Below are 21011 nucleotides of genomic sequence, written 5' to 3' on the forward strand. Positions count from 1 at the left end.
CTAAAGTTAGGGACGGCTCTCACAGATAGCCCTCGTGTAGCTTTGCTCAAAATTCGAAAACCAAACCTAACCAATTTGGCTAAGTATATAACTAAACTTCTTACTATTAAAGCTTGTCCTCCATGTTTTAGTTAAGTATGTAACTACATTTCTCACTTTTATAGTTCATCCTCCTTGTTCTGGTCAAGTATGAAACTATGCTTCTCTCTATTGATGCTTGTCCTCCATGTTCTGGCTTAAATTTATAATAACACTTCTCACTATTAAAGCTTGTCCTCCATGTTGTAGTTAAGTATATAACTACATTTCTTGTTATTAATGCTTGTCCTTCATGTTCTGGCTTAAGCATGTAACTACACTTCTCACTATTAATGCTCAACCTGAACAGTCTTGCTAAGTAAATAATGATAGGTTTATTTCTTAAAAAATTATTTCTGTGGCTTGTATTCAAATCAAAAACTTCTTGCACACCAGATGAGTGTTCTACCAACCGAGTTAAAGGGTTAACCCACTAGCACTTGCTATTAAGGCACTGTTTAACAACTCGGACTATTGCAACAACACTCTTCGTTATCAAAACTTGTCCTCGGTTGCTCTCTCCAATTGTGTAACAATTTCTCACTACTAAAAGTCATCCTCTACCTTCTGAACGTGTGAATAACTACTTATCTCAGTAGTTAAACTTGTCCAAGTTCTGGTCCAATCATTCTTTTGGATAATTTACTAATAAAGTTGTGGTATAGTACATCAATTACAGTATATGATATTGTGGGTTGCCCATCACCTAAGTCAAGTGAAAGTCCAATTCAAACAAGCATTCCCCAAACCCTTAGATATCTGAATAGACAAGTAAAAGAAATCAGTTTCTCACCATGATTTGCTTGTTGGCTATTAACACATAGTTACTTTAACCTTTTTCATAGAATATTAGTGAAATAAACTAAAGATTTACAGTAATATATATTTGTTTGTGATTATTCTTTTGCGTATTTCTCTGCAAGTCATCCAGTATTGTAAGCTATCAGCCTTCAAACAAAATTAATGTTTTCTATTGACATTCAACATTACATAATTAATAGTCATTACCAGATATTGTTTTTCAGACATGTAATTGATAATTGATTGTGATTGTTTCTGAATGGTTTAATTCAGCATTTTTCAAAGTGGGGTTCCAATCACTAAAGGTGGTCAGAAGACTGTTTTTGAGGGGGAGGGCAGTAAAAACAAGTTTTAGAACTTCTAGTTTAATTAGTGATTGAAATTTTGTTTATGAATAATTCATCACAGGGCTTTTGTTAATTCCTTTGCACCAGACAACAAAGTTTTTAAATTCAATGTTCAAGTACTAAAGGTACCATTAGTCAAACTTCGCTGAACTTTGGAATTATTCTGACATTATAATAAAAAAGAAAAGTATTAAAATTGGGCCATTCAAAAATTGTATGTACATTACATGCTCTTTATAAAGTTTAGGGACAAACTATAAACTATTTAAGTCAGTAACTCTAGAATTACTGAAGGGGTCTCATCAGTTTTTTCAAGCACATTTTAAAACTTTTTATGCACCAAATTATTTGAGAGTCCAAGATTGTTTGTTACAGGTTCCCAAATAACATAGTAATCACACACACACACACACACACACAAAAAAAACTAATTACTACTGTGATCCACTATATATTTACACAGAATATTTATGATTTCACACAATTTGTTTGGTTAATATTTTACACTGAGTGTCATGACAGGAAAAAAACTTAAAATTACTCATTTTGATGAAGTATGTGGACCCCACTGTAAATAAATTGTGTAAAAAAACAAAGCCAGCACTTTGAGAGTTAACCGAAAGAAGGAATATTGACTGTAATTCCAAATTTATTACATGTGTCTACACAAAATGTAGCAGGCTTTTAGTCAAATGTACATGCACACAAAAAAAATCAGAAGTTAAAAGGTATAAATACTTTTGTCCGTTTTATAGTTGTACAGTTTTTTTTTAAGTATTCCTGTGTATTGTTCCTGGTATTTATTGACACCAAATATGTAATGCCATGTTGAATGGAATTCTCTAAAAGGTCATGGCCTGCTCACTTTGACCTCATTCCTGCACACAAGGTTAATGAAGTGTCAACATTGTAAATAATTAACAATATCAGATTCCAATGCCTTTCTGACAACAAGAGACAAACTATTTGGCCTATATTTTCAAAATCCTCAATAAACCGTTGTTTTTAAGTGTAGAGATGACATTAGTAATCTTTCAGTCACCAGGAATTTCTCCAGTATGGAGATACTGCTAAAAAGTAACTGTCTTTCTTCTAAAATTATGGATTTTAGGATAAACCTAATCAAGATCAGGATCTTTATTCACAAAAAAAAATATTGAGCTTTTCTAAAACAGACACTTATTCAGCTTGGAAGACTTCTCATCAGTAAAACACTTCTTCAGCTTGGAAGTCTTCTCCTCATCAGTAAAACAGACACTTCTTCAGCTTGGAAGTCTTCTCCTCATCAGTAAAACAGACACTTCTTCAGCTTGAAAGTCTTCTCCTCATCAGTAAAACAGACACTTCTTCAGCTTGGAAGTCTTCTCCTCATCAGTAAAACAGACACTTCTTCAGCTTGGAAGTCTTCTCCTCATCAGTAACACAGACACTTCCTGAAAATGAGAAAATACAAGTTAGAACTAGTGGTGCATTAGGGAAGACACACATTCACAAAGTCAACAATGCGGTCCGATCAAATATGAAATCCAACCTTGCAAGAAACTTTAAAGGGAATCTCATTGTGGATAAAGTGAACATGTCTAAAGGGCAAACAAGTTTTATTACTTGTGTCTGATTTACTGATGACGAGAAGACTTCAAATTTGAAGAAGTGTCTGTGTTACTGATGACGAGAAGACTTCCAAGCTGAACATTCAGTACATGATATTACATATATATATATTGTATAAAAATCTGTCTCTCTCACACCATGACTATTAACACTACACTACTATTAATGAAATGAATTACAAACTAGCTTTGGAAAAATGCAAACATGAGGCTAATAAAGCATGTGTGGGTGCTCATGTACTGTATGTTGCATAAAGGTTGTGGGCTATGTAGTATTAGTCAATAAGTGATCCATAGCAGATACTTAATTCTGTGAGAGATGATTGGTTTAGTCTTCTGTGCCCACCTCTTACATAAAGGTTGTGGGCTATGTAGTATTAGTCAATAAGTGATCCATAGCAGATACTTAATTCTGTGAGAGATGATTGGTTTAGTTTTCTGTGCCCACCTCTTACATAACAATCATTGATCACTATTGCAACACACTTGGATTTATTGCAAATAATATCGGAAATATTTTCCATTACAGTTTTTGAAATGTCAGAGCTATTTCATGAGGTTTTTGTATAACCAGGCAGTATGTGGATCTATGTTTTGAGTAAAAAAAACCTGATTTGAAAACACAGTATTCTATATAAATGCAAGGTTTGCTTGGACTTTATTTTTGCAGTTAAAGAAAGCATAAACATCAGTCATGTAACTTAGAGATATTAATGTTTTGTGTAAGAGGTCATAGCTTTGTGCAGTTGTTAATTTAATGGGAAGTGATTCTGCAGACTTTACTTCCTCCAGATTTTTGTGTCAGAATCTAAATGCAGGAGAGGACTTAATATAATAACTCATTTTTTTTATTGTATTGTTTTCTATTAAACGAATTGTATTGTAACTGTAAGATGTACATTTAATAAGACAGTTTCACTTCAAATTCTGTCAATGTTCTTATCATTAATTTATCATTTTCTTTAGTTATTTCAGACAAATTGTGTTTCTATTAATATTAATCAGTGTAACTAGTAATTGGTGCTGTGAAGGCTGTAAAAACTCTACCTAATTTTAACAGTTCAAATTCTCCAACACATACATTATTGATAATACACACTTTTGAAAATAAGATTGATTTTCTCTTCTTACTTGTATACTTAAAATTGTTTACTTTTAGCCCATTCCTGCAGAGATACTTATCAAAGCTGTCGTGGAGTTTGTACGTAGCATTCCATCTGTTGAAAACCTTGATGCTGTTGGCACTCAGATATTTGGAGCAGTTGGACAGAACAAAATTAACAAATTCAAACATTGTGTTCAATATTACTTAAATGGTACCAAAGATGGATTTCTTCATTATCACCCAGCTATTGAAGGTGAGAAAAATTGTTCATTGCTACGTTTTATGCTTTTGGTGTTCCGTAACTAGTAACATAAGTCCTGAAAAAAATCTTCTATATGTGCTTCCATATCTTATGTTTCAAAGTCATAAAGTCTATGGCACCCAGTCACAAGTTAAAATTTTGTCTTTATTTTGATAATGAATGTGTTTCATTATCATCACTTAATTACATGGTTGACTCTCACAAGAGTAATACAAAAATGCTAAATAATTTCACACTAATCAATAACGTCATGTTTCATACTTGGAAAATTTAGGTTAAACCTTTTGAGAAAAACCCTAATCTGACTCATTATATTCTTGTCACATCAAAAGTAGAATGTTTTAAACTTCTACAACAGTCTAATGCTGGAATTTAAAACCAGAATCAGTACTAAACAGTACTATAGTTGGTCATTGGAGTTAGGATGTGAGGGTTGCAATTTAATTTTATCTTGGGTGGTAATTTAGTCTTGAGCTAACCTTGGTGTTACCAGTCATTACAGCAAAATGGATTGGTAGCCTTAACCCAATGTTAACTTTGTTGTACTTTAGTTCATGATTAATAATCTATGTTTTTGTGGTTTTAACTGGATTTGTTTATAATTGTATTTATTTAAAAAAAAAAGTTATTTAAGTAGGGAGTTTCCTTTTCATAAAGTAACTTGAAATTTTAATATGAATAAGGTACATGTCAATTATAATTGTAACTCATTAGATCAGAAGTTAGAGAATAATACAATATTTTAATTACATTATCAGTAATTTGGCAAATGCTACTAAAATTTTAAGAAGTAAAGCTAGTAGATATAGGTCATTATTTTATTTACATTAATAGAAATGTCAAGTAATAAACTCCAGTTTGCATTAAACAAAGACAATAATATTCCTTAAACAATTTCTTTACCAGTATTTCATATTTTAAGTTTCAGTAAATCTCTAGGAATTTCAGTTATAAAACCATGAAGTTCAAGTGTCTGATTTTCTCTTTATAACAAATTGAAAAGCTATTACTCAGTGGTTATTAAAAAACCTTCTAGCTCAACTTTCTTTTTTTGTAAGCTATGCATTGTTTATTATCAAAGAGACCACAGCATTTCAATAAAATTATGTTTCCCTCATGTTATTTGAACACAATTATCTTGATAAACAATTAATTATAAAATGCATATAAAAGTCAACACCTAAGAACTTTTCAAAGCATTTTTTCTGAAAATCTACAACTTTTTATAACAGTTAATATCCAAACTATTCACAACCTCACATGGTAGTATAATAATTTAATTACATGAGAAACAAATATTATTGCCTTAATATTTAGAAGCAAAAGATGACATTGTTTGGTTCACATTTAATTAATTTTCATTACAAATAAAAACAAACAAGATTCCCTGTTTTACAGTAGCACATTAATATTTTAGTCAATCAGTTAAAAGCCAACTGTTCTTCTTTAATACATCTATTATTTAACCTGCCTACTTATTACCTTACAGCAAATCTTTTTCCAAGTTCAACTAACAATTAACACAAGGGTTACAAGTGAAGATTTTTACGACTATTTAAAACTTTATTCTTAACTTCCATCACACAATTTTGAATATCAGTGCAGTCTAGCAATTACCTGTAATGATCAGTGAGCTAATAAAGAAATGTTTTGGATATATATATATATATGTCATTATTTTATTTAAGTTAATATAAACATTTAAAAATGGCATTTTTGGTTTTAGAATATCTGTCCCAGTAGAAAGAGTTGATTTTAAAATATCAAACAAACTTTCATTGACTTGCAATCAACAAATATTTTATATTCAAATTTAATGGTTCTCATTTTGTTAAGTAATCATTTTTTTTTCTGTTGGTATCAGAGAGATTATGATAGACTTCTAGTGTCTTTATCTCATTCTTCTTTTTAATTTTAGGTCATAAAGAAGAGCCAGGCTGTTACCCGGTAGACAGACATCCACTTACTTCTGGACATCAACAAGGAAAGCCTTTGAAATGTAGGTCACTGACAGATGTTATCAATCTTTCCAAAATATAGTTAAAAGCATGTTAATGTTTTGACTGTTTCTAGGATTCTTATGTAATTGTATGACAATTGATAACCCATGAATAATTTATACGAGTGTGGATTGCAGTCTTCAACATTTTTATGTTTTAGTTCCATATTTTAAAACAGCACACAAAAAAACTCATTTTCAGTACTACAATTATACAGCTAGTATTTGGACTCTAACTCACATTTTTAACAGAGTATGAATGCAAACAAACTAGATCACTGTGCTTCTGTCTGTGAACAGGCAAAGAAGTGACTGAATATAATTTACAGTCAACCAATAGAAGAAACATAGTCTTGTTTTTCGTATTTGCCCTTGTTCAGGGTTACTGATGATGGTTGAAATTCCCCAAAACTATGACAAGTGATGAATCACGTGGTAGATTGGGCTTCGTATTTACTTTGAGTAAAGAAAAGACTGTTAAGTATTATCAGTTAAGATTTTATCATGTAATAGTGGTGGTATTTGTTATCATGATGAACCTATTTTTAACCTAATCTTCAGCATTGTGTGTGACTCTGCATTATAAAAACTTGTGATGTTCCTCCCCTTCAACATTCTGTGCTTCATGTTACATATGTTAACGTAACTCCAAAATTTTCCTCTTGAGGCATAGCAGGAAAACAGTACTTAGTTTTCAAGGAATGGTAACCATGTAGTTTTGTAATCAAATTATAAATTATGCAGGCCTGCAATGGTTTTATTGTCTTGAAATTTTTACACGTTCTGCAATAATTCCTGTACGCTTAATCCAAGAATGATATCCATTTTTCTCCATCACTTACAAATTTTTCACAAAACATCATAATTCAATATATAAAAGAAAGACCACAACACATAGTTTTGAGACTAAAAGGCGTAGATTTCACACAAAAAAAATTAGGACGAATGAGGATGCATATTCATTTGACCTCAATGTTCTTCCCTTTTCTTTAGTTTGTTTGTATTTTTGTTAACAAACATAATATTAAAAATGTTCTTTGTGGTAAACAAAAATAATAATTTGATCTAAGTAAGAGTAAAAAATCCTTATGCGATAGAAAAGAATGAATATTATTTTTGAAAATATGTTAAAGTGTATGAAAAATATGTTATTAAAACCAAAACAACTTTTATGAAGTTTAAATTCTCAGGCCTGTGTTATCACAAGTCCATTCCTAGTGCACTGGGAAATATACGCTCCAGCCACAGTGAAAGGGTTAATATTTTGCAACTTGTTCAATGTATCAGTTCAGATACTTTAGCTATAATTTAAAGTTAATCAGTTATTGGTAAGTTATAAAACAAGCTAAATAAATTGTGTCATTGCAAAAATTATCTAAGGACTAGTTATTTGTCACTTCTTATTTTAAAGATAAACTTAACTACTTCAGTGAGAAGATAGGGTAGTGATAAATGATGTATTTTACTTAACTCTAATATTTGGCTTAATAGGGTTGTCAATAGGCTACCTGTACTTAGTGTTGATTATTTATTCCCAAGCTATGATGGTTAAGAGTAATGTTAGTGTTAAGTGCTCACAGTTTGTTAGGTGCAAGGAGCAGGCTTTATTTGGGAAATCGGGGCTCGCATACACATTTAGTGAAGCTAGCAGTGGCGTTGTACAATTTGTATGTAGAGTTTGTAGGAGGTTGGAATTGGAGGATAGAGGATAAAGAGAAAGGTAAACTGAGGGAAATGGCAGCAGGATTTAAAGAGGAAATTAAGCTTTTGCATGCAAAGGATACAGTGGTTAATGATGATTTTCAGGAAATTAGAAATGGTAATAATAGGGTTAGTTGTAGTAGATTTAATTATAAAGAGCAGACTCTAATAAAGAACATATTTCAGCCTTTAGCTTGTGAAGATGATGAACTTGAGGGAAGGATAACAAAAGGAACAGATAGGGATATAAATGAAAAACAGAGGTTATAAGAGAATCTTTAGTATAGATGACTTCAGAACACTGGTTGGAACAGAGGATTTTGATATAATGCAATAACTGAAACCTATCTAAATGTAGACAGTTATGATGACAGGAATGTCTTTGGTTACAAGCAAAAGTACTCATCCCCAGAGATGGGAAAGATTTAGCTTAATCTATCAGTTTAAATTATTTTGTGGCCTTTAAAAAGGTTAATTGTGTTGCACTCTTGGTTTCACTCAGAGATACTTATACCACCCATCACAAAAAGTAATTGTTGAGCACTTCAGTCATGCTAAGAGCCGATCAACAGTAATATACTTTACATCTACATTATTCTTTAAGTTAGGTCACATTTTGAAATGTGATCAATTAATTAGTGTTATAAATTCTTAACAACTTAGTGTAGAATATCCTGTTTGTGAAACAAAATTTGGCATCAACATTAGTCATGTCCATTTTGAAATGTGACTGTATTTTGCAAAATACTAGTCCACTAAAACATAGCCAAGACAGGTAACTTTGTAAAGACTAAAGGTCAGTTACATCCTATTGGATACGGTAACACAAGTGCACATACGCTGCATCATGGTAATTTCTGTATTGTTAGCCAGTCATGGCTGAAAGGTCAATATAATAAATATATTTAAATGTATAATGGTACAAGATTTAAAGTATTTAGACTAAACGTTTGTGTTTCCGTGTTATAATTTGTAGTCATTCTAGAATGAAGAAAACAATTTATAATTTTTTACTAATTTTTTTATTGAGGTTATGAAGTTTGTCAAAACAAACCAACCCGTACAGAAAAACAGTAGTGTAAATAACAAATAAAATATAATGTTTTCTAAAAAAAAATTAATAATTATCTGGAGATTATAAAGATTTCGCATGTGAAATTTGAAAATGTTCTAATGCATTGAAGTATTTTTAATCTTAAAATTGCTTTGCATGTTGGATAGTCAACATTCTGAAAGAAAAAAGGTTTACGAGAACATCTTTAGTTAAAAACTCTTAATACTTAATTTAAAAACCTGACATTTTGTGTTTGAAAACCTTGTAGTGTTAACCAGTAACCTGCAAAACTTTGTAAAGATGTGCATATATGTTCAAAAATCATAGTATGATTACTCTCATGGTTACGAGCTGGGTGGATTTCACCCAGTCTGTAATGGAAGGGTTAAAGGAGGGTTTACAAAAGTTTGGGAAATGCTGCTTTAAGGTATTATCATCTAAATGGGCAATATATATATAACATTTCTAGTGTGGTAGAATGTACATTCTTGGTGTACATTATAGAAATTGTTAATCTCGTATATAGATCTTCAAAATAAAGCTATTCATGGTTAGTGATATGACTTTGGTTGTCAGTTGGTTGATAAGGGAGTTAACTAAATTTCCATAGATATTGTAAGTTATAATGAAAAGTACATTAGCTATCAAATATAGCTTATACTGAAAAGTCAATGCAGGAAAATATAATTTTACATAACATTAACCCTTTCTATATATGATTCCTGTTCATTCCAGTTATGATAATATGGTCACTATTTATAACACACAGTTTTCCTGTTTTCTTTCAATTTTTAAGCTACATTGTTTAATATGGATTGAATTATGACATTGGTGGGAGTGCATTATTATTTTTACTAAAATAAAACCCATTCTCTCAGCTTGAACTGATTTAGGATATGTGACCTTTGGAAGTTTCTCTTTTTTTTATGTGTTGTTTTTTCATAGAAACTTGATAATGTCTCATAAAGATAGTGTAGTTATGATTTCACCTAACTTTACCTTGATTTTCAAGCTTTAAAATGTTTATAGAATATACACTTAAATGTTATTTCGCATTCATTACAGTATAACTTGAAGAAAAACAATTTATCCATGTCCTTATACTTAGAGGTATTCATAATTTATCTGTTTTGTTTTAATGTATTAAATGCATTTAACTGTCTCATACATTAGGTGATGTCAAGAAGAACTCTACCAACTCCAGTGTGAAATTTGCCTCTGAAACTGAAGAAAGTGAGGTTAGCAAAAACGTTGAATTTTCTCTGGAAACTAGAAGAATGGGATTATATCACAGTAAAATACGTTAGAATTAATAACTCTCCACTTGGTATAATTAATTGTTGTAGTAAATATTTTCCTTACCAGCTTGGAGCTGAATCTTATGATTATCTTTGAAAAATTGTAACATTAGCTGACATTTTAATTTTTTATAAATATTGGTTTGCCTTTTTATTTCTTTCTCAACCCGTACTCCTTTTATAATAATAATATTGAGTTTTTCTGTGAAATTTACATTTATTATATTACCATTATTTATGTTTAAACTCTGATTGGCTGAAAGAAACGTGATTTTTGAGTTGTTAATTGACGTTATTCAAATTTAATGTTAATTCTTTTTCTTTTCTTTTTTTTTGGAAAAGTTTTTTGTTTACAGTTTCCTTCTGAACTAGTTGTGATTATTTTTACAAGTTTTATGTTTACGTATGTGTGTGTAATTCCGCAGCAAAATTGAATTGTGTATTTATTGGTGTAATCTCAGTCATTGGTTTTGATTTAGCAGTCTACCCTGAGTGCTTATCATCAAGCTACTACTCAGTATGGGACAGAGATTACAAAAGATTCTACCAACCAAGGTAAGCAAATTGTCTTGAACTATGTTGACACTAGCATGTCATTTAGTTCATATTTTTTAAAAAAACTTTAGTTTTAAGTAAATTATCTTGTTCTTTGGGGATGTGATAACTGTATTTAAAAAGTTTAGTGGGAAAGTACTGTTAATATATATAGTGATGTATGTCAATTGTGTTTGATGTTTTGTCTAATATAACTTCCTTCATGTTTAATTTCAATATTTGTTATACAATTAAATCTTGATTTTTTATTTTATTTTTTTTGAGGAGGGAGAGATTGAGTATGGCCGAGTGGTTAGTATGTTGGGCTGTGACTCAAAGGGTCTAGGATGATGTAATGCATGAATATGCTCTGTACTCTAGTGGATAAATTCATCGATCCACAGCCTGACATGCTATCCACTATAGTACCAAGAATGTTCATGCATCACATCTTGAACCCTGGATTCATCGATCCACAGCCTGACATGCCAGGGTTCAAGATGTGATGCATGAACATACTTGGTACTGTAGTGGATGGCATGTCAAGCTGTGAACTGATGGATCCAGGGTTTGAGATGTGATGCATGTACACATTCAGCTGTGAGTGCATCAGAAAAGTGTAGCCAATAAAATCTGTTTTTTAGTCCAAAGTGCCAAACAAAACGTATGTGATGGATGGTGCTGCTGGCTACCTGCTCTTTGGTCATTAGTTAAAAATTAAGGATAGATAGGGGTCTCTGGCCTGAGCATTTAACCCTTTTGCAACAGGCTCAGTGTAATATACACAAGTTCATATACACGTTAAGTATATATACTATAACTTTTAATTCAGTATGTATATCTTAAAATTAACATCACAAGTTTTTTGTACACAAAAAATCTAATTTTTTAATGAAGTATTTTTACTAAAGATATGTTTGTTCCTAGAGGAAGTAATTTTCATGTTATGATTAAAAATTCTTCATCCCACAAATCTCAAGTTTCTTTCTGTGTAATCTTTAAAATCTCCTAAATACATTTCAGACATTTGTTTTCAGTAAAACTATACCTTATCACTTATTTATTGATATACTTGAGCCTTCAGCATGTAGACAAATCCCGAAAGTATACTGTAAAGACAAGTTGTAAAATTAGAAATACAAGGAGCAACTGTGCCATTTTTTCGATATTATTGGTCAGAAAGTTCCAAGTACTTCTCTTACAAATTTGAACTGCTAAACATTTCACATTTATTTTCTGTGTTTATTTTACTGTCAATGACTAAAGTAGAACCCTGCTGAAAATAAACCAATATATCGCCACTTGTGTCAGTAGACTGTTTACGTGACACCACTATAATATGATACTCCCGAAAGCAACAAAGCATGCAAGAACAGATAGTTGACTTGACCCCTGCTCCAAGAACAGGATGTCTAATGTATTGGATTATATATGCTAAAGTGTTTTCTTGGAAAATTCAGAGTAATCACACTGCACTTAGAATTAGTGAACACAGGATGTGTAATTTATCAACTTGTGTATGTATCTTAAAGTGTTTACAACAAGAATTTTTGAGAGTAATCACACTGCACTTAGAATTAGTGAACACAGGATGTGTAATTTATCAACTTGTGTATGTATCTTAAAGTGTTTACAACAAGAATTTTTGAGAGTAATCACACTGCACTTAGAATTAGTGAACACAGGATGTGTAATTTATCAACTTGTGTATGTATCCTACAGTGTTTACAACAAGAATTTTTGAGTATAATCACACTGTACTTAGAATTAGTGAATACAGGATGTGTAATTTATCAACTTGTGTATGTATCCTAAAGTGTTTACAACAAGAATTTTTGAGAGTAATCACACTGCACTTAGAATTAGTGAACACAGGATGTGTAATTTATCAACTTGTGTATGTATCCTACAGTGTTTACAACAAGAATTTTTGAGAGTAATCACACTGCACTTAGAATTAGTGAACACAGGATGTGTAATTTATCAACTTATGTATGTATCCTAAAGTGTTTACAACAAGAATTTTTGAGAGTAACAACACTTCACTTTGAACCTGTCAAAACATTTATTATGGGTTTGGTGGTGATACAATAAACATTGAAATTCTTTGAATATTGGTAATCCTTTTGGGGTATTTAGAATTTAGCAGAATAGGTGTACATAGATGTTATTTGACCACATGCTTATAAAATACTATTTCCCTTGTCAGCAGTAATTCATCAACCAATAAAAACTTTAGTTTTGGTACTACTTATCACACTCAATTAGTTTTGCAAGTCCTATAACTCTAGTCTTCTCTGGAAAACATTCTTACTTTTGCAGCTAATGTGTAGTTTAGAAGTTCCCTTACAGTTGTGAAACACCATGAGTTGTTACTGACTCTTACAGTGAAGTAAGTAATAATCATTTATTATATACAAGTACAATTCTAACTATTACCAATATTTTGCAAACTACACCGATGTTTTGGCTACAATACGTTACATATATACACATATATATTAATACATAAATTACATTGATAGAAAAATATTTTGCCCTCATGTGCCTTTAGGGCTAAGCCTTGTTTATTTTTTCGAGTGGAGGGTGAAGAAATATAATTTTTTGTAGGTTTCAAATATATATTTTAGAAAGAAAATAAATATTACATTACTCTACTAGTACACCCAAAACATCTGTAACTTTCCTGGGTTTATAAATAAAGTACATATGTGTTAAGAAAATTTTATCTCCATTTAGAGCAACAACTTGGTCATCACCATTCAACAGTCTTAGCAAAATTATTACTTTCTCTTCCAAGCTCTTTACAAACCACTGTCAGAATCATGTAGAGCACAACTTGTCCTTTCTATTGGTTATAAATAGACCCTTAAGAAAAGTAGGTGGAACTAAACAAGAGATTGGGAAAGAGTGGAGTAGGAGGAGGAGCCACTCTAGTTGATTTGCTAGATACATTGATTTCTCAACAAATCAAAGTGGTGGGAGGTTCTAAATTTATATTCTAGCTTACCAGTATCTAAAATTCATGCTTCTAATTTGTATATAGATATGTATAGTAGCCATTAAATATATAAATTGAGCAACAAGACATGAGAAGGTGCTATGTGACACACAAATCAATATTTAGCTTTATCTTTTCTTTTGAATTAAGAAATTGAAACATACATAATATTAAAATTTGAAACATAAGCAACATATTGATGCCAATTTCATTGATATATAATAATAATAATAAAGTTGCTAAAAGACCATGGCACGTGCTGTTAGACCCACCTGTTGTGAAAGGGTTAACCAGTGTGTAAATATGATGTCATACAAGTTGAAAATGCCAATTTCATTTTTTATGATTGAGCTTAATTGAGCAGTTACTTCTGTCAAATTTGTAGCACTTTGCTATGTTATTTGTACAATTATTATTTGTCTGTTAGTTTGGAACTCCAAATGGGTTAGACAGAATTATGTGCATAAAAACTTAAATATTCTGTTACGTATAATGGCATCCATCTAACTCTAGGGTCACGAAGTAGCAGTAAGTCACAATACATGAAGCTTGTGAGTAAGTAAGTAAACTAGATATAATGGACAAGTTCATATAGTATTGATGGGTAATTAAAAAAACTAGAGATGTTTCATTCTATTCAACTGATCTGAACTATTAAAAGTAACACTAATGTTGATAGAACTAGAATACTGCCTGATTCTCTAACGTATAAAGATAGAGATTTCCTTAAGCTATTTCACTCCCAGCTTCACAAAACAAAGGTTATAAGCTGCAAACACTAGCTCACATTGAAATCTTTGAATCAACCAGAAGAAAAACTGCACAAAACAAAGGTTATAAGCTGCAAAAACTAACTAACATTGAATATCTTTGAATCAACCAGAAGAAAAACTGCACAAAACAAAGGTTATAAGCTGCAAAAACTAACTAACATTGAATCAACCAGAAGAAAAACTGCACAAAACAAAGGTTATAAGCTGCAAAAACTAACTAACATTGAATATCTTTGAATCAACCAGAAGAAAAACTGTACAAAACAATTAGAGGATAATTGGAATTTATAAGGGTAATTTAGCTTTGATATTAGACAAAATCAATGATATAAATTAATTTTAATATCTTCCCTCAGTTTGTATTTATATTAATTAGACTTGGGTATGTCCACCACTACTTATTCTTGCCCTCACCCTACTCTCTCAGTATCATGCTCCTGTGGGAAAATAGAATTGCCCTATCATTGTGCATTCTCTCCAAATGAGTATAAACCTGTTATACGTTTGCAAGGTGAAGCACAACTCACCTGTCAAAAGAATATTTTGTCCACTGGATATGTTCTTGGCACCATTACAGGTAGAGTCTGTTTCTAACCTTCTGTAAAATAATTTCTGTGAATATCTGATTCAGTCTCATAACAGGTACCCTACAATTGCAACAAGCCACAGTTAACTTCTCGTGTCTTGTCTTGACCTGAGGCCTGAGCAACTGTGCTGTTCATTTTGAAAGGAGTTCCACATTTTGCTAACAACACTTGCAGCCAGTTTCCAAAGCCTGATATGATTGACCACTTTATTTTGTCCAGTGTCTCTTCACATGACCATGACATTCAGATCCTTCCTCAAGGCATCTCTTTGTGCAAGAATATTCCATTTGTTTCACTATTCATATCCTGTACATTATGTCGCTACTATTTTTATTCTGAATTATTTGGGTTTATCTGTGGTTGAGTTGTTTAATCTTTATTTGATTGTATTACTGAGTACTTACCTTCCCATAACAGTGAATGTATAGTTTGGTTCAGGACATTGAGTTCAAGCACCTGAAACAGACCATCTAATAATTTCAAATGTGTTCATCTGTTGAATGGTAGTACATTTTTTGGGGTTACGTTTTAAGATGTACCTATGTATATATGTAATTGTATTTCAAATAACACTAGTGATCATCAGATGCTTGATTAACATAATATAATCAGCTATAGAGGGTGATGGTGATTCATATGATTTTATAACATTACATTATTTTGTCATCATTTTAAAAGAAGAAATTTCAGCTGTTCTTTAAATGTTTTGTACTTTATGCGTATGTGATACTTTTGTTCCAATCATATGCAGGTCAAGACAGTATTGTAACTAATTCTTAGACAGTGGAAATTAATGATCTAATCATGTGAAATTTCACTGGATCCAGTTGCTTATGGATAAAGATGGACTATTTAAACTAAGCTGAAGACTTAAGAGAGAGATGTTAAAATATGTTTTACTGAAATATACTCAGCAGAACCTGTTCTAATTAGATTAATCAAAACCTATAAATTTGTATTACTTAAATGGCAAATATTGTTAGACTTTCTGCATTATACTGTACACTTTGCACAGGTTTTCATTTAAATCAAAACCAAACTTATAGCTGTATTTTATTGTTTTATCCAGGTTCTCAGTTAATACAAAACCAAACTTACAGCTATATTTTATTTTTCTATCCAGGTTCTCAGTTATATTGAAACCAGGCTTATAGCTGGATTTTTTTTATATCCAGGTTCTCAGTTAACTAAACCAGGCTTATAGCTGGATTTTATTTTTTGTATCCAGGTTCTCAGTTAAATCAAAACCAGGCTTACAGCTGGATGTTTTTTTTATATCCAGGTTCTCAGTTAAACAAAACCAGGCTTACAGCTGGATTTTTTTTTTATATATCCAGGTTCTCAGTTAAAACAATACCAGGCTTACAGCTGGATTTTTTTTTATATATCCAGGTTCTCGGTTAAATCAAAACCAGGCTTACAGCTGGAGTTTTTTTTTTTATCCAAACAGATTCAAGTGGATCGTTGTCTAGAAACGTCAATGGTGGTTTGTTGCCAAGTCCCAGCACCTCTTCCTGCAGCAGTGACTCCATCTCTAACTGTTATAGCCCTGAGATTGCATGGGCTTCAAAACAGAAAAATAAGGTAAACATTTTTGTAATTTGTTTTATTTTTGCAGTAAAAATTACATTCATAATTTTTTTTTATTATTATTATTACCATTCATGGATACGATACAGATGCAAGAAGTTAACAACATTGTGCATGTGATACTAATGATAGTTGTAATTGAAAATGATTTGAAAAATTCTACCATTCCTTACTCATGCTCATTCACACATATCCAGTTTAATATAACCCTATTGCCATGGGCATTCTTTACTGTGTATATCACAAGGTTTTAGTGACTTACATTCAAAATTTAATTAAACTACTTTTTGTTTATGTTATACCAATTAGTATAGCATAAATTGGTAGCTAATAATCCATATTTTAATAGTATATAAGTTTTAAGTTCTTAATTTCATAAGACAATATTATACAAAATCCTGAATTTCCCCTAGTGTGAGAAATGTGACATATTTTTTCTAGGCATCCCCGCTTCTCTATTTTATTCACCACCCATCCAATAAGTACGAAATTTAACGTCAATTACTAACTACAAAATTGTCATTGTGCAGACAAACTATAATTTTTATAGCCTTCAATCTTGTTTGGTTACAGAGCCATCATATAGAACATCAGACCCCTCTTGCCACACCCACCTATCACATCCTCTTTTTTGGAATTTGTTGATAGTTTTTACATACTTTTAATAATATATTATGTATGACCAATAGAAAAACAAAGGTTTCATCTATCAAATTAAGTATCATATTACGTTGTTTTCTGAACAGAGAATTGTCACTTTCTCTGTTAGTACAAGCTTCGTTCCCATGGGAAAGATAATGACTAGCTTGGATGAATTTGTAATGGCTCTTGTCGCATAGTTAGAAAGCCTGAAAAATTGTGAGAAATTGTCGGTTTTTGCATGTTATTATTCTATGTTCTTTGGTGCATTATTTAATTAAATAAAAATTTAGTACATTAATACTAATAGGGTTAAGTGTCATCAACAGTCAACAGCAAAAAAAAAATGATGATGACCCAGGTAATACTTTATTTCTTGTTTTTCATGTTTATTCTTTATTTATTTTTAAAAAATTAACTAAAATGTAAAAATAGGGATCTCTCTAGGTTAGTTGAGGTTAGATTAGGTAAAATAAATAATAATATAATAAATGTTTCATGAGGCACGCATGCAAGCAGCTCAGAGTAGCTCGTGGGTAATGTAATCCGATAGTGTAACGTGAGTTCCACATTCTCCAAGTGATTTACAGTTTATAATGGCATGAATAGTAGTAGTTAGACATGGTTCAAAGGGCAATAAAACTTAAATGTAAATAGATATATATTGTTACAAGTTTAAAGCTACTTAGGATAAATGAATGTAGTTTCATGTATTGAAGTCATTTTAGAAAGAAAAAGGGTAAATGTCATGATATAAAAGACTGTTTAGTTTAGATGTAACTTATTTTGTGAGTGAATATTTTATTATTGTTTAGTTTTTGTTATAATAAGAGTTAAAAGCAGACAATTGTAGGAAGTTGTGTTTATAATTCATTGATGTTGAGACAATCGAACGTCCTGTGCAATACATTGACATTATGGAGATTTCTAGAAGGAGGGCAGACGATTAAGTGATAAACATATAAATAGTGTGAGATGAGCAGAAACAGTAGACAGACAATAGCAGAAGAGAGTAAAGTTACGAGCAAGGAAAAGTTCGGCATGAAGTTAATTACCATAGAAGTGATAGGCATAACGTTTAATATGTTAGAGTAAGACTAACAGTAGAAAAGGAGATAAGAAGAATTATTCCTTCAAATTGTGGTCTTAAAGTAACTGAATCAGCCTAGGTGCACTTTGACAAAAGGAACAGAAGATATTTTGAAGAAAGAAGACCAAATGATTATAGTAACTCACACCACAATTGTAAGTGAATCACACGCAGAATACTAGTGTGATAGTAATAGAGAAGATAATTCAGCTTGTCAGCTGAAATTCTAAGGTAATTGAATAGGCCTAAGTGGACTTTTGACAAGAAGAAAAGAAGAATATATGCAAGTTTAACTTGTTCTGAATATATATATTATTTTGAAAACAAGTGAAGTGTGTGCTTTCCATTTATCGCTAACAAGTCACAGATACCTACTGTAGAAGAATCCTAAGCCCAACAAGGACATGGTATATATTTATACTATGAAGAAGTATAAGTAAAGGCCTTTTATTTTAAATATTGGTGAAAAATTATATTTTAAATTCAGACGGGTAATTTGGATTTTTTTTGGGTGGTTATGAAGTTGGTGAAATTGATCAACCTTGTGTATAGTTAGGGTAGAGAAAATAACATAAAATATAAAGTTTTCCTGAAAACAAGCATATGAAATGTATTTAGGAGGTCTTAGAGATTATACAAATGAAATTTGAGATGAAGAAAAGTATTTTTAATTTCTTTTAATTTTTAAGAATGTGAAAATCACTTTGCATGTGGACTAGTAAAAAAATATACTCAATATATTCACGAACAAATCTTTTTTTTAGCTTATTAAAAATACTTCACTAAAAAATATGATTTTTTTGTATGTGGAAGATTTATAATGTTTACTGAAAGTCTGCAAAATTTTGTGAAGACATATGTACTATATTAAAAGTTAATAGTATCAAAACCATAAAGTCTTTAAAATGAGTACAGTAAGGTCACATGGTCAGTCAAATTGACAAGGATGTGTCGAGAGAGATAAACTAGTAAATTCACCTGTGCCTTGCAATCTTTTATTTCCATGGCTTTCTAGAGATGGCAGGAAGTGTGCATGCACACCATTATCTTATGTAGGTCTACTAAAAACAACAAATTTCCAAAAGCATGTGTGCATTTATTGTAGTCTTCATGTTATAACAGCTGTTCCCGTAATTACTTATCAATTTAAACTTTACTTTTGGTGGCCTACCTGAGTTTGCCTACCAAATTTCACGTAAGTTGTTTCAATAAGTTCATCACAACAGTTTGTGACACCAGAAGACAAGTCAGTATAGATAGTAGATCAATAAGTAATCAGTTAATAAATCTTTGAAGCTTCTGATAATTAATATCAGTTTATTTTAGTAAAGGTTAATCTATATCGTATGTAGAAATTTTTCACAGAAGGCTTCCCTGTCTTGTTGACATACTGATATTAAGTTTCGTACCTGGGTATTGATGAGCTCTTTGTGATTGAGTGTGTTAATATTAATGACAATATTTTTGAGAAAAGCAAAGTGTTTTTAAGAAAAATATACCACATAAATTTAAAAAGTGAAACCTGCACTGAGTCAACTAACTACCTCCCCATTTAGAATAAATATCTTCAGCATTCAGTACTAACTTCTCAAATTAAGAACAGTAAATTTCACTTTGAATTCCTTGTATAATCTCTTCATACTACTGCTGTTAAGTATGAATACTTGCATACTAGAAAGCAAAATTTTGTCGTTTCTTTAAATGAGTTTACTGTGGACCATTGCAGGTAGAAAGGGATTTGAATATCAGTGTGTAGAAAATTAAGTTGGTTTATTAGAAGCTAAGCTATATTCATGACCAGATAGTCTTCTACAGTTAAAATAAAATTAGATTTATTATAATAATTGTGACAAGTAGAAATTATAGTTCATCACACCTTGCATGGATAAGGTGTAGCATTCTCCATGCAAGATATTTCTGAAGACTGTATGTGTTAATATACATATAACTTGTTCTTTTCCAAATGAACAGCAAAACTCAGTAGATAGCAAGGTCACACCCACTGGAACAACTAGCATAGAGATTCCCAGAATTTCTCCAGAAGTAATGAGAACTGCAAGTGAACGCCACCAGAAGGGGCTGATGTCGCCATGGATATACCAGCTCCTTTCTCAGGTGATAAATAACAGATTTTTTGATGGAAAAAATTTTCTTTTCAGTTATAAGCAAAAAAGTTAAGATGAACAATGTTTTTAATGATAACTAGTATTGCATATAATAATTGCTTGTAAAATCAAGCAGCATTTTGACTACAATTGAAAGATACATATTTATAATGACTGTATTATTTAGCCATGTATTACTTGTAAAGACCACAAGTAACATTTGCAATTAAATATCATAATTAGGTGATAGTGTGCATTGTTATATAAATTATGGGATCATTTAACAAGTGAAACAGAATCATAGTCTTCTGATCTAGATTGTTCCCTCTTTCAATCTGACAGTAATTTTATGAAGTTCAGTCAAAAATCATATTAACATGTGATACTATATATTAATATAACTTAAGAATATTTAAAAAAATATAATTTCTGTGATA

The 21011-nt window shown here is 31.1% G+C and overlaps 1 protein-coding gene across 3 annotated transcripts in view; it reads left to right on the forward strand.

The window, feature by feature from the left end:
- LOC106464038 (constitutive coactivator of PPAR-gamma-like protein 1 homolog) overlaps positions 1-21011 on the forward strand; it is a 47785-nt gene that overhangs the window by 12564 nt on the left and 14210 nt on the right. For 2 of the 3 annotated variants that reach the window (XM_013924145.2, XM_022391700.1), the window contains exons 3-8: positions 3996-4194; positions 6122-6202; positions 10131-10195; positions 10735-10810; positions 16601-16734; positions 20441-20584. In XM_013924145.2, the coding sequence (XP_013779599.1) occupies positions 3996-4194; positions 6122-6202; positions 10131-10195; positions 10735-10810; positions 16601-16734; positions 20441-20584 (699 nt within the window). The remainder of the gene's footprint in view (positions 1-3995; positions 4195-6121; positions 6203-10130; positions 10196-10734; positions 10811-16600; positions 16735-20440; positions 20585-21011) is intronic. The other variant, XM_013924146.2, reaches the window with a different exon arrangement.

This window comes from Limulus polyphemus, unplaced genomic scaffold (genome assembly GCF_000517525.1).
Source record: "Limulus polyphemus unplaced genomic scaffold, Limulus_polyphemus-2.1.2 Scaffold1547, whole genome shotgun sequence".
In the NCBI taxonomy this organism is placed as follows: Eukaryota; Metazoa; Arthropoda; class Merostomata; order Xiphosura; family Limulidae; genus Limulus; species Limulus polyphemus.